Here is a 15,644-nt window from a genome sequence, read left to right as displayed (position 1 = left end):
ATGACTGCCTTGCACACCCTTGGCATTCTCTTGATGAGCATCAAGAGGTAGTCACCTGAAATGGTTTTCACTTCATAGCTGTGCCTTGTCAGGGTTACTTAGTGGAATTTCTTGCCTTATTGATGGGGTTGGGACCATCAGTTGTGTTGTGCAGAAGTCAGGTTGATGCACAGCTGACAGCCCTATTGGACAACTGTTAGAATGCATATTATGGTGAGAACCAATCAGCTAAGTAAAGACAAACGAGTGGCCATCATTACTTTAAGAAATGAAGGTCAGTCAGTCTAGAAAATTTCAAAAACTTTGAATGTGTCCCCAAGTGCAGTCGCAAAAACCATCAAGCGCTCCAACAAAACTGGCTCACATGAGGACCGCCCCAGGAAAGGAAGACCAAGAGTCACCTCTGATGCTGAAGATAAGTTCATCTGAGTCACCAGCCTCAGAAATCGCAAATTAACAGCAGCTCAGATTAGAGACCAGATGAATACCACACAGAGCTCTAGCAGCAGACACATCTCTACAACAACTGTTAAGAGGAGACTGCGTGAATCAGGTCTTCATGGTCAAATAGCTGCTAGGAAACCACTGCTCAGGAGAGGCAACAAACACAAGAGATTTATTTGGGCCAAGAAACCCAAGGAATGGACATTAGACCAGTGGAAATCTGTGCTTTGGTCTGATGAGTCCAAATTTCAGATCTTTGGATCCAACCGCCGTGTCTTTGTGCGACGCAGAAAAGGTGAACGGATGGATGCTACATGCCTGGTTCCCACCGTGAAGCATGGAGGGGGAGGTGTGATGGTGTGGGGGTGCATTGCTGGTGACGCTGTTGGGGATTTATTCAAGATTGAAGGCAACCTGAATCAGCATGGCTACCACAGCATCCTGCAGTGACATGCCATTCCATCCGGTCTGCGTTTAGTTGGACCATCATTTATGTTTCAACAGGACAATGACCCCAAACACACCTCCAGGCTGTGTGAGGGATATTTGACCAAGAAGGAGAGTGATGGAGTGCTGCACCAGATGACCTGGCCTCCACAGTCACCGGACCTGAACCCAATCGAGATGGTTTGGGGTGAGCTGGACCGCAGAGTGAAGGCAAAAGGGCCAACAAGTGCTAAGCATCTCTGGGAACTTCTTCAAGACTGTTAGGAAACCATTTCAGGTGACTACCTCTGGAAGCTCATCAAGAGAATGGCAAGAGTGTGCAAAGCAGTCATCAGAGCTAAGGGTGGCTACTTTGAAGAAACTAGAATATAAGAGATGTTTTCAGTTATTTCACACTTTTTTGTTAAGTACATAATTCCACATGTGTTCATTCATAGTTTTGATGCCTTCAGTGAGAATCTACAAAGTAAATAGTCATGAAAATAAAGAAAATGCAAAGAATGAGAAGGTGTGTCCAAACTTTTGGCCTGTACTGTATATGTGTGTATATATATATATGTATATATATGTATATACATATATATGTATATGTGTATATATATATATATATATATATATATATATATATATATATATATATATATATATATATATATATATATATATATATATATCTCTCAATTACTAGAAATTTCAGGCAACCCCATTTGAATTACAGGCTTCCCCACGTGGGGTCCCGACCCCAAGGTTGAAAAACACTGTTTTATGGGTTAGGTCTGATCTCTGTGACTTTGTGACGCCATTATTAACATCAAGGCAGACTCATCCATTCATCCATTTTCTGAACTTCTTAGTCCTCATGTGGGTCATGATGATGCTGGAGCTTATCCCAGGTACCAACAGGTGAAGGTGGGTACGCTCCAGACGAGTCACCAGTTCATCACAGGGCTGATAAATACAGACCAACAATCATTTACTCTCACATTGACATGGTTGGTTTAGACTGACTAATCTGAGGAAGCCAGAGTACCCGCAGAACATGCAAACACACAGAAGGCCAACGCCAGGTGCCCCTTGGACCTCCTGAACGCAGTAATATGTGTGTGTTCTTAGTCCCATTCATGTTTGTGGTGATGTGGGATGAAAGCACCGACGGCAGCAGGTCAGCAGCCACTGAACCAGCTTGTTTCAGAGGTTCTTTTAGAATCTGGCCACCTGAAGACACATCAAAACAGAGGGCTAGGACCTCTGTGTCAGTGCCTGTTCTGCAACTTGAATAAATCTGAGAGCAAAGCAGCCTGAAGTCATGACTGGGGAATGTGGTCTGATGAAGCTGGAAATGCCCTACATACAAATTCCATTCATCTCTTCAGAGGAGTCTGGCTGTAACTCTTCATTCCAAACCCACAGGTGAAGTCATATTATGTGTTTAATAGGCCAAAATATTTAATCAACATACAGAGTGTCAGTGTGTCCCGATGAAGCACTGAGATTCAAGGTCCAGTTATGTGAGATTCATCACAGCCATGTGTTTAGAGAAGAGATATTTTGATAGAAACCTGCTCATGCACCAGGAACTGAACCTGGATCACATTGCATTAGTTCAGACTCTTCCAACATTTGCCATAAGTCTTTGCCTTATATTGGATTCTGCAGCTCTGCATACATGGTGATGTTTTCTGGCTGTTTCTAATGTGGCATTTATGTTTCTTGTATTAACCCATAAAGACACAGTGCTACTTTTGTGGTGGTTCCAAAATAGTTTTTTCCACTATATTTAACTTTTCTTGAGTGATTTATCACCATTTAATCCAATATTATTGTTGCTGTTTTGCATCTTTAAGTGAAAATCAGGTATTTTGCTGCATTTAATTCACTGATCATGTAGATGTTCATTGTAGCTCAAATGAAAGTGAATGCAATTGTATCAAAAACACAGAAAACTGAAGAAACTGTGACTTTTTCAGTCAAATCTCTCATTAACTGATCATAAACCCAGTGTGTCCATCCACTGTCACTGATCCAACTCCATGGGTTTTACTGGTGAATCAATGTCATAGAAGATGGCGGTGTTTCCACAGTAACTCTGGACGTCCAAATGGGTCATATCTGATGACCATGAAAAGACGACAAACTGCATTTTACACCAGTGGCGGCTGCTCGTCTTTCAGACAGGGGAAGCTCATTGTCGGCTTACATAAAAAAAAAGTCAAGTTATTTAAACATAAATTCGGCCCTCCGTTCCTTTTTAAGAAAATGGTCAGTGACCTTTGTACTAAGTAAACGAGAAAATGTTGAAATTATGTTAAATTGAAACAAGGAAGTACAATGAGTGTGTTTTATTTACAGTGCAAGAAATGAGCAAGTAATTTCATTGTGGTTTCTCTCGATTTCACAACAGAATGTGCGACGGTATTAAACTGAACTGTGTTAGTGAAGGAGTAGATCTCAAAATAGCTGTCAATCAAATGGGATTCAGCCTTTCGACTGATCCTCCAATCAGCACGTGGGATTCTGGCGTCCAGCCCGGCCGAGCTCCGCCCACAGCTCCATTCACCCCCAGAGACGCCCAGCGTCCGGGGGCGGGACAACATGGTGACATTTATCCAATTACCGTCCAGTTTTGAGGCAATGAAAAAAACTGTTCCACTCAGTCCCATTGAAGTGCATGGACGCTGAGCGTCTACGAGCAAATGCACTGAGCAGAGATCGAATGAGAAAACAGCGCAACGGGAATGTATGAGAAGTGAACAACATCGAGTTCTCTTGGTTTGTGATAAAGCTGATTCTGAATGAACTCGTCTGTGAGATGAACGTGTTCTAACACATTTGTAGTCAATGAAATATCAACACAACCGAACATATTTAACCATTTAATTTTTGTGATTTTAGGGGAAGCCGGGCTTCCCTTGCAGTCTGTGAGAAATTGCATCTGTTTTACACCAATTATTTACACATATTAATAGGATTAGTGAGTCAACAGGTGTTGCATATTTTACATCAGTAGATGCTTTTGGTCTTCAGTGGATGTTTGCGTCTTTAAGGGTTAATTTGGTTACAGTCTCTATTAGTCCACACATGAACACACACACAATAACTGTACACATGCGTCACATTATTCCATTGAACTCACTCACATTTACCCGTTATCCACACACCAGGTTTTTCATCTCTGTTTGGTGGCACCTCTGTGGTATTTCAGGTGTTTTAGTCTGTGAAGTGAAAATGCAAATACACACTGGGATGTAAATGTACTTCCGAGTGCAGCTACTGGGATGGTGTGTGCTGCTTTGACCCCTTGGCCAGGTTGGCCTTGTAAAAGAAATCTTGATCTCAATGGGATTTTATCTGGTTAAATTCAAGTTAGATCATTTTATTTTTCTTTCTTAAACTGTTAGCCGAAGAATGGAGATAGCTAAGTCAGCCAAAACCAGATTCTGATGCGAGCGTCTTATAAGCATGCAAGAATGAAACTGTGGTGAAGTGTTTTAGTCCATATGTCAGGGGTGTCCAGTCTTGGTCCTCGAGGGCCGGTGTCCTGCATGTTTCAGTTATTTCCCTCTTCCAGCACACCTGACGATCATTATCAGGCTTCTGCAGAGCTTGATGACAGGTTTATCGTGTGTGTTGGAAGAGGGATGCATCTAAAACATGCAGGATACTGGCCCTCCAGGACCAGGATCGGACACCCCTGCCATATGTGATGCATGAGTGGTAATACTGTCTGCTGAGATACATTAAAGGGAAGCCACCTCCTGCCAACACTGATATGGCCCTCACACTCCATAAACAGAAAACAAGGCTCAGTGTGCGGTTCGAGTTCATGCACTAATACAAAGCATTTCAGACCAACACAATATATATGAGCACGACTCATAGACAATAAGGAAATGCACGGGGGTCAGTATTTCTTTAGTGTTGCTGCCTGAAACACTCTGACGGTGTGTTTTTGCTGCGATAAGGGTTGAACTCCTCACAGGAATCTTAAAGTTGAAGTCTCTGCACTTGTTACAACAAGTCACACAGTGTGTATTTCAGGAAACTCCTCGGACAAGTCACTCTGCCACATTTCTGTCTGCTGACTCTATTTTTCTGCACACATTGACACATACAGACATTTGTTTCACTTTTGTATTTGTAACTTGAAATATAATTGATATACGTCTGTGTCATAATATGTGATTTATGTGATTCTGTGTAATTTGTAGGTATATATGGTAAATTTTGTGTGGGTTGTTCTGGGAGTGTTTTAAGACACAAGAACACTCAGAATAATAATAATAATAATAATAATAATAATAATAATAATAATAATAATAATAATAATAATAATAATATCTATAAAAATGATAAAATAAATGCTTTACTCACACCATAATGCATGTGGTTTATTACAAAACATTATGCTTTATTAGTATTTTCATGAGGAGAGTCTAACTTCCTAAATGTCTCTAATTTATCCATGTGATGCTGTAAATACATCCAGAACCTCATCTCTTGGATCCAGCATACCACACTGTTGAATATTCCTCCATCATCAGTCTTTAAGTGACCAGATACCTGACAGTGAAGAGGTTGAATGTTCTTCAGCTGCATTTACCCATGTCCTTCTCCATGCTACACAATGTTATATGATACATCTTACTTTTAAGAAGCTACAGACATCCTCACATACCATAAATAAGGAAGTCTACCCAAATTAAAGAGCCTCATTTATGCGTTATTTTATGAAACGTGGCTCACATGGTCCTTGAAAACAGCCTGTTTTCCTCAACTATGTCCTGCATGGGAATAAGACCAGGAGGCCAGTCACATACTGGACACTTTATATGAACACTAACATATACATAACCTACTAACCCTAACACTATGTTAGTCACTATGAAACAAAACATATTACACCATATGTGTTCAGTTTTGTGTATATTTATTTCATAAACATAGTATGTTCAAAGGGATCAGTGTAAGAATGGGGGGGTTTGAATAGCAGAAATAAAGTATTATATTCATGATTATGTTTTCATTAATGTTGATAGAAAAATTCTGTGATACACGCTGAGACAAAAGACGGAGTCACAGGATTCTGGAATCAGAAGATTTTACTTAGAAGGAGTCAAGTACATACAGCGAGATGCAGCAGTTGACTAACACCAGGAAGTTGAAGATCTTATAAAAGAACATGAATATTACAACCATTGGTCCAAGTGTACAAACATAATGACGATCAAGTTCACCATTGGCTTAGGTATCCAAAACACTGTGATGCATGGGTTCAGTGACTGCGTTTGTACTTTTCTCCCACCTACACTATAGCCTGATGGCAGCAGGCCGCTCTGGTCCCAAACTGGATGGAAAACAAGCAGATAGCAAAGAAATGGTAGACATATCCTGAGTGGATATGTCTGGACATTCTTACAGAATATGGCGTCATAGCCCATCCATGACTCGTGCACTGGACACCTCGTGCTCACAGAATATAGTCTAATATTATATTTTTCTAACATTTCCCTCCTGTTTAGACTGTTTTCAGTAGATGCATTTTCAAATCAAAAGATTCCAGAAAATTTTATGACTGTTTTTTTTTTTTTTTTTGTCCGAATAATAATAAAAGATCAAATTATAATTAATAACAAATGAGAAGAAAAAAAGAAAAAAAAAACAAATTATAATCAATACAAAAATAACAAATGAAGGAAAAAAAGGAGAAAAAAAATGCGTGTGTGTGTATATATATATATATATATATATATATATGTATATATATATATAATTTTTTAAAAATCAACTAAAATGATTCAGATTTATTCAGTGATTATGAATAATTCACATGCAATTTTCCACCTGTAAAACATTATCAGATGATTAATGTAATAGCATTCAGTGGGTAGGATTGAGTTCAATAAAAACACATTTATAACACCAACAAAACACATCAGTTATATCATTTACTTCATCAGAGAGCTTTTGTTTCTTATATATGAGACATCCATCACATATGTCCATTGCAAGCTTATGGTTAATAGAATGGCAGCTTCAGCAAACAAGAACATCATATGATCCTTTGTACTTCCAATAACAATAACAATGAAAAATGAGAGAAGTTGTGCTTTCATGACCTTAGAACCATGGCAGCTGGTCCATGGAGATGCAGGGATGCTGTCCTGCTTAAAATGACTTGGAGTAAGCCACTACTTTTAACTAAATTAATGCATGTCTTGTAGTTCATGTCATCATGTACTGCTTTGTATGTATTACTGTTTTTAACTGTATTTATTTAATTTCATTGTGAATATGTCACTGAGGCGCTGCATGCGGCTCAGGTACATGAGGCTGTGTGATAGAGGTTTGAGGATTCACCTCATGGTGCCAAAAATTGCATCCTGGGATACAGATGTTTTCAGGGTTCCACAGTGAATGTAAAGAAGGCAATTAACCTTCAAAAAATGGAAGAAAGAAAAACACCACTAAAATTCAGGAGAACTTCACTCAAAAAGTAAAACCAAAGGTTTCTGAGAAGCATTATCTGACCTATTGACCTCAACCGGGGACATTGTTATATGGTGTGATTCCAGTGTGCTGGAGTATCACATTGAGACAAAGTTAGATTTTGTTAAAGTGGGATTACTTTTCTAATGAAAAACAAAGACACTTCGTTTTCAGTTTTTGTTTTATTTTTAGTCTCATATCCGAGAAACATATATATATTTTTTTGTTCTTTCTCCTAAGAACTTTGATAGATTAATTTTTGGGACACAAAAACAAATATATAAGATCACATCAGAACAAAGCAAAGGTTTGTTGACTTACATAATCATTTGTTTACACCCAGAGGATGTTTATATAGTACCCTGGATAAGTATGAATATGTAAACCAACACAATGAAGGTTTGATGGGGTTCATTTTTTCAGTAGAGAGACTCCGTCTATCCCCAAGTGAAAGTAACTGTGGTTTGTAATGCATGTTGTTTGATGAAGGTTGGGCTGTGGACAATAGTCCGCTTGGAGTAAGATGCCCAAAGACCTGTAGGATGAAGAACAGGACGGGGAGGATGGTGGTGCATTCAGGGGCTCAGAATCTGTGCGTATTTCACTGACAGGTGGTTTGACACTCAGGATCTCGATGTTACAGCTCACACATTCCTCCACAGTCTGGGTTGTCTGGATCCTGTCATGAGTCTGAGCCAAGATGGACATCCCATAGTAATCATATAATGTCAACATGACTTAAGATGTCAGCTCCATATCATATAGACAGATCATACATACTTTACAATATTTCTGATGCACAGGCTGATGTTTCTGAGTGATTTTATTTAACTAAGTTATTTTTTAGAAATGTGTTATTGTGTGAAGGCATAATTTTATAGTTAAAACTATACACGGGGGGGGGGGGGGGGGGTAAATGTTAATTCAGAGAAACCACCTTGCTCTAACATATTTCATCTGACTAGATGGACCCCCTCATGTGCCCCCACCCTACTACATCTTTACAGACTGGAAGTACATCTGCACATGGACGTCCATCAGTCCTGGTGCATCTACAGTCTGTCCGTCCATGGGAGTGGAGCTCTCCTTCACTGTGGTTCTCCCCAAGGTTTCTGTTTTCCCACTGGGTTTTTGGAGTTTTTCCTTGCCGAGAAGGAAGGTCTAAGGACGGGGGATGCCCGGGACATTAATCCATTTCCTTCATCTGCTGTTTATTTGACTGTTTGTTTTCATATCCAACTCATTCTGTAAAGTTCTGTGAGGCAACCTTGTTGTGATATAGGACTGTACAACTAAAACTGAACTGAACTGAACTGAATTGAACTGAGAAAAATGCCACAAGTTTATGAGTAAAATTATTCAGATATTCTCTAAGGTTTATTCTAGAAGAGATAATGTGGGTGATCACTGTGACTGAGAACACAATACAAATTTATTGGAGAAAAATATTAATTTATATATTGTGATATTAATGTGATGAAATAATGACAAAAAAATGTCCAAGAAAGTTTGGATATCATGCAAGATCAAGAACAAAATTCTAGTCCTATCCGGTAACCCTGGACCCTGGATGGATGGATGGATGAATAAAGTATTAAACTTACAAAACCCTTAAACATTTTCTGAGATTAAAATGTAAAATGTAAAAAGAAATCAAAAGAAAACTGTGATGAAGAACAAAACACAAATTTCTGAGGAAAAAAACAATGAATATTCGTGTAGCTTAGCAGAACATTTTGGAGAAAAAATATGGAAGAAAATGTGGATATTCTCAGAAATTAAAGAGTTCAAATTTACAAGTAAAGCTTATGGAGACATAAAACTTGGAGGATGGCTTTTGTTTTGCAAATCTTTGAATTTTGTTTTTTTTCCCTCAAAGTTACCACTGGGTCTCAGAGAACATCCACATTTTTTCTCATAAATTTCATAAATTCCCATCTCATAAATTTTTTAGGACTTTCTATTTTTTTTTCTCTCCATATATTCCCCCTCTCCCTTCTTCTTTTAGCCTATAACTTGTTTTCATGCAGCAGTTGCGTTCCTTCAGGGTAACATTCTTGTTGCAGAGTGCACATGTACAGTGGTTTATAGCATCCTTTTTTATAAGTAAGTTTGCTGAAATCTTTTAAAAGAACTGGAATTTTAGGAGAACTGCTAAACATGTACTGTTTGTACTGCATTACATGAAGCACAGTCTAGTTGTCTCTGTGCATTGCTTGATATTTGTAAATGGTTTGTCCATACCTCGTAAAGAAACCTCTCAAGCTCCCGAGTTTTGATGTTCATACCAGCAGGATAAGCAAATACCTCCATCAATCTGGTCTTCAGCCTAGAAATGAGGCAAATCAGAGACATAAACACACACTAAAACACAAGGTTTTATGCTTATGCAGCATGAAAGAGTAAAGCAGGGGTGTCAAACATGAGGCCTGCGGGCCAAAACCAGCCCGCCAAAGGTTCCAATCTGCCACACACCACAGATTGTGATCAATTAAAATAATAGCATAATAACATATAAATAATGACTCCAAATTTTCATCTTGGTTTAATGTGAATAAAACAAACAAAAACATTATATCTATAAATTAGACTATACATTTTTCTCTTTTTTTTAGTGCCAAAAAAATAACATTATGAAAATATTTACATTAACAAACTACTCTTTAACAATAAAATGTGAATATTCTGAACAAATATGAACAGCATAAAATGTCTAAAGAAAATTCAGTTCAATTAACAATATTCTACCTCTTACTAAATGTTTTGTGCCTTTGTAGATCTAATCCGTAATGCACAAGTATAAATGATGTTGAGGCAGAATATTGTTAAAATTGCACTTCTTTCTTTTTTTTTTTTCAGTTTTTTCAGCTTATTCACATCTTTTATGTTTGGATATTTTGTAAATATAAATATTTTCACAGTTTAATGTTGTTTTCTTTCTTTGCAAATAGAAAAAATTGAAGTCTTCATTATTCATATGTTATTATTTCACTGGTTTGACCCACTTGAGATCAAATTGGGCTGAATGTGGAACCTGAAAGAAAATGAGTTTGACATCCCTGGAATGAAGTAAGTGGCGATTTAATGTTGAATAAACAGACCTTTTCCTCTGGGGCCACAGAAGAATGACACAGGCCAGCAGTAACAGAGAGGGTATCAGGATCTTGGCCATGTGAGAGGAGTCTACTCACAGGAAACACAAAATGAACAGTACATCAGTCCAATGTCAGCAAATGTACGAACAGACGTTTGTTTCCCACAGCTCACAGTTGGCTCTGGTCCTGATGCTGATGGTGGATGTCTGTCCAGGTCCTGCCTCACTCAGAGCACACACAGAGAAGATGTACTCCTGGTTCTGCTGCAGGTCCTCTATGGTCACAGACTTCATGTGGGCGTCAGCTACCGTCACTCTGAACACATCTGGACACACACAGGGTTACACATGTACTGTAATCAGACGCCATCTTATGACAAACAAACACATTTCAATACATGAGAGTTCAGTCAGTCAGAAACAGAGGGATTCTAAGTTTGAAATCTTCAGTTTTGGTGACTGAGTTTTTTCATTTTAGATTATCTTGGCGCAAAAGTAGTTATATTTTTCTTCTGAGGAACTGACTCATTTTGATTTTGTTTTAATTGTGGTTTTGTATGAAACACAGGCATGGTTATACCAGTCACATATGAATGAGACTTTATCTTTTTTTTTCTGTCTTCCCTGCACTTTATTTTTGTATTCGTTGCAGTCAGCTGTGTGATTTCCCCATGGTGGGATCAATGAAATATTATCTCATCACCAAATGATCATTTCTTCTGCAGAGTTTGGTTTTTAAAAGATCTGCCCACTTACTTCTTCCTGTGTGACCCTGAGACCTATCATATCCTGATTCTTGCACCGTCACCGAGTAACCTGTAATGAAGGCCGGATGGGCAGGGTCATCCTCAGCGTAAAGCCACTGCAGCGTCACAGATGAGGAAGTGGTCTGAACAGGTTCCACAAGACTTGGTGACGCTATGGATTCTGTGGACCAACAGGGAAGTGGTTTTGAGGAAACAAGAAAGAATTCATTGGAATTAAAGTAACAGACCTGATGCAACTTCCTCCTTTATCAGGAAGAAAACACCGCTTTTTTTTTTTTTTTTTTACATTACTTTGAATTTTTAGATTTCTTTTGGTACCTGATAAAACGTGCTCATTACTGCCATAATACATGCCATATTTAAGCCTGCTGTCTGCACATGTGACAAACAGGAAATGTACATGTGGTGAGGTTAAAACTACAGGATGTTTTCATTAAAAGGTGTAATGATAACATCCTATATGTTAAACGTTCCGCTACCGCACTTCTTCAAAGGTGGAGTTTCTGCTGAGACCTTAAAGTGGAATATAATAACACATATGTTAGGTGCAAGCACAGCTATTTGGTACAAATTTGATATATTTGTATTTGCTTGAGTATTTCCAGCCGCTTCTTACCTCTACTAACTAACTAACTAATATACCAATATATTAACTAACTAATACACTAGTATACTAGGCAAAAACAGTATATCAAATTGTTTAGTATGTCCAACACCAAAGTATAAAACCTATACAGTAGGACTGAATTGAATTGATCATTACAGGAAATGTACATGTGGTGAGGTTAAAACTACAGGATGTTTTCGTTAAATGGTGTAATGATAACATCCTATATGTTAAACGTTCCGCTACCACACTTCTTAAAAGGTTGAGTTTCCTCTGAGACCTTAAAGTGGAATATAATAACAGTAAGTATAATAACAATAAGTACAGATATTTGGTACACATTTGATATACTTGTATTTGCATGAGTATTTCCAGCTGCTTTCTACCTCTGCTCCACCACAGCTCAGAGACAGAAATACATTTTCTTATTCTGAATTTTCTTTATTGCAGTAGAACAGAAGTGTAGGCCAGAAGACTAAACATTACAACAGATTTTTTTTCTGTGATTTAGCCAGTGTATGAAATTCTAACTAACTAACTAACTAACTAACTAACTAACTAAAATACTCATATACTAACTAACTAATATACTTACTTATATACTAATATACTAACTAACTAAATACTAATATACTAACTAACTAAAATAATAATATACTAACTAAAATAATAATATACTAACTTATATACTAATATACTAACTAATATACTTACTTATATACTAACTAACTAAAATACTAATATACTAACTAACTAAAATAATAATATACTATCTTATATACTAATATACTAATATACTTACTTATATACTAACTAACTAAAATACTAATATACTAACTAACTAAAATAATAATATACTAACTAACTAAAATAATAATATACTAACTTATATACTAATATACTAACTAATATACTTACTTATATACTAACTAACTAAAATACTAATATACTAACTAACTAAAATAATAATATACTAACTAACTAAAATAATAATATACTAACTTATATACTAATATACTAACTAAAATACTAATATACTAACTAACTAATATACTAACTTATATACTAATATACTAACAAATATACTCATCTCCTAACTAACTAATATACTAACTAACTAATATACTAACTTATATACTAATATACTAACTAACTAAAATAATAATATACTAACTAAAATAATAATATACTAACTTATATACTAATATACTAACTAACTCAAATACTAATATACTAACTAACTAATATACTAATATACTAACAAATATACTCATCTCCTAACTAACTAATATACTAACTAATATACTAACTTATATACTAATATACTAACTAACTCAAATACTAATATACTAACTAACTAATATACTAATATACTAACTTATATACTAATATACTAACAAATATACTCATCTCCTAACTAACTAATATACTAACTAACTAATATACTAACTTATATACTAATATACTAACTAAGTAATATACTAATATACTAACTAATATACTAATATACTAACTTATCTACTAATATACTAACTAACTACAGGGTGGGGAAGCAAAATTTACAATGAATATTTAGTTATTTTTTCTCAGCAGGCAGTACGTCAATTGTTTTGAAACCAAACATATATTGATGTCATAATCATACCTAACACTATTATCCATACCTTTTCACAAACTTTTGCCCATATGAGTAATCAGGAAAGCAAACATCAAAGAGTGTGTGATTTGCTGAATGCACTCGTCACACCAAAGGAGATTTCAAAAATAGTTGGAGTGTCCATAAAGACTGTTTATAATGTAAAGAAGAGAATGACTATGAGCAAAACTATTACGAGAAAGTCTGGAAGATACTATTAAAGAAGAATGGGAGAAGTTGTCACCCGAATATTTGAGGAACACTTGCGCAAGTTTCAGGAAGCGTGTGAAGGCAGTTATTGAGAAAGAAGGAGGACACATAGAATAAAAACATTTTCTATTATGTACATTTTCTTGTGGCAAATAAATTCTCATGACTTTCAATAAACTAATTGGTCATACACTGTCTTTCAATCCCTGCCTCAAAATATTGTAAATTTTGCTTCCCCACCCTGTATACTAACTAATATACTATCTAACTAATATACTAATATACAAACTTATATACTAATATACCAACTAACTAATATACTAACTAATATACTAATATACTAACTTATATACTAATATGCCAACTAACTAATATACTAATATACTAACTAACTAATATACTAACTAACTAATATACTCTGCAGATATCCTCCCCCATAAGCTCCTTGTCGGTATGTTTGACACTATTGGACCATGGGTCACAAAGTTTTTTAACCTGTCGCTCTCAACTGGTTTGTTTCCCAGCTCCTTCAAACAGGCCATCATAGAACCTAAACTAACGAAAACCACACTGGACCCCACAGACTTCAAAAGCTACAGGCCCATTTCAAAGCTCCCCCTATTGGCCAAAATCCTTGAGAAAGCAGTGTCTAAACAACTTACAGCTTTTCTGGAGACACACCAGATCTATGACACTTTTCAGTCTGGGTTTAGACAACGCCACTCAACAGAAACCGCACTATTAAAAGTGTCTAGTGACATCCTGATGGCGGCTGACTCCGGGAAATCCACGGTCTTGGTCCTGCTAGATCTGTCCTCGGCCTTTGACACAGTGGACCATACCATAATGATCGAGAGACTGAGGGACCTGGTAGGGATGTCAGGTCCTGTGCTAGACTGGTTCTCCTCTTACCTGACTGGCAGAAGCTTCACTGTGTCAATAAACAACTTCCAATCTGACTCAGCGGATCTACTGTGTGGTGTGCCCCAAGGCTCTGTCCTGGGACCAGTCCTATTCTTACTCTATGTCCTCCCACTTGGCCACATTATCCAACACTATAGTGATGTCTCCTATCATCTATTCGCGGATGACATCCAGATATACTGCTCCTTTAACTCCTCTGAGCCCCAAAAACTGAGTTCCTTAATCAACTGCTTGTCAGAGCTGAAGCAGTGGCTAAATGATAACAGCCTCCAGCTGAACTCCAGCAAAACTGAGACCCTCATCATTGCCCCGGATAGTGCAATCCCAGGGATCAAACATCACCTTGGAGACCTGAGTTCCTCAGTAAAGACAAAACTGAGGAATCTGGGTGTCATCTTTGACCAGGACATGTCTTTAGAATTCTACTCCAAACACCTAGTCAAAAACTGTTTCTTCCACCTACGCAACATTTCCAAAATCAGATCTATGGTGTCCACAAATGAGCTCGAGATGATCGTTCACGCTTTTGTATCTTCTCGCTTAGACTACTGCAACAGCCTGTTTACATGCTTAAACAAGAAGGAGCTGGCCCGTCTACAGTTTGTCCAGAACTCTGCTGCCAGGCTCCTGACCCGCACAAACAGGAGAACCCACATCACTCCCATCCTTAAATCCCTCCACTGGCTCCCTGTTCTATATCGTCTTCATTTCAAAATTCTTGTGCTAACTTTCCGGGCCCTACATGGCCAGGCCCCTGCATACATTGCTTCCCTGATCCAGCCCTACAGCTCGACTCGTAGCTTGAGGTCTTCAGGACAGCACCTGCTGATGGTTCCACGGACCTGTTTTAGCACACGCGGTGACAGGTCTTTTAAAGCTGTGGCACCACGTCTATGGAATGACCTGCCTCTACACCTACGGTCCATGGACTCTGTAGAGAACTTTAAGAAACACCTCAAAACCCTCCTGTTCAAAAAGGCTTTTTAGTCTCCCACCTGACCCAGGACCACCACAGACTGATTACACTCT

General features: G+C 37.5%; 1 protein-coding gene across 1 annotated transcript in view; it reads right to left on the bottom strand.

Moving 5' to 3' along the window:
* Window positions 1-6,698: 6,698 nt before the first annotated feature.
* The window catches only part of osmr (oncostatin M receptor), a 33,604-nt gene continuing 24,658 nt past the window's right edge, over window positions 6,699-15,644 (bottom strand). Inside the window, exons 13-17 of the mRNA XM_030142565.1 lie at window positions 11,228-11,398; window positions 10,645-10,797; window positions 10,479-10,560; window positions 9,622-9,706; window positions 6,699-8,067 (exon numbers count right to left, since the gene is read on the bottom strand). Coding sequence (XP_029998425.1) covers window positions 7,789-8,067; window positions 9,622-9,706; window positions 10,479-10,560; window positions 10,645-10,797; window positions 11,228-11,398 — 770 coding nt within the window. The 3' untranslated portion in view covers window positions 6,699-7,788. The remainder of the gene's footprint in view (window positions 8,068-9,621; window positions 9,707-10,478; window positions 10,561-10,644; window positions 10,798-11,227; window positions 11,399-15,644) is intronic.

This window comes from Sphaeramia orbicularis, chromosome 9 (assembly GCF_902148855.1).
Source record: "Sphaeramia orbicularis chromosome 9, fSphaOr1.1, whole genome shotgun sequence".
Taxonomy (NCBI): Eukaryota; Metazoa; Chordata; class Actinopteri; order Kurtiformes; family Apogonidae; genus Sphaeramia; species Sphaeramia orbicularis.
This window is presented reverse-complemented; position numbering and strand designations above follow the sequence as displayed.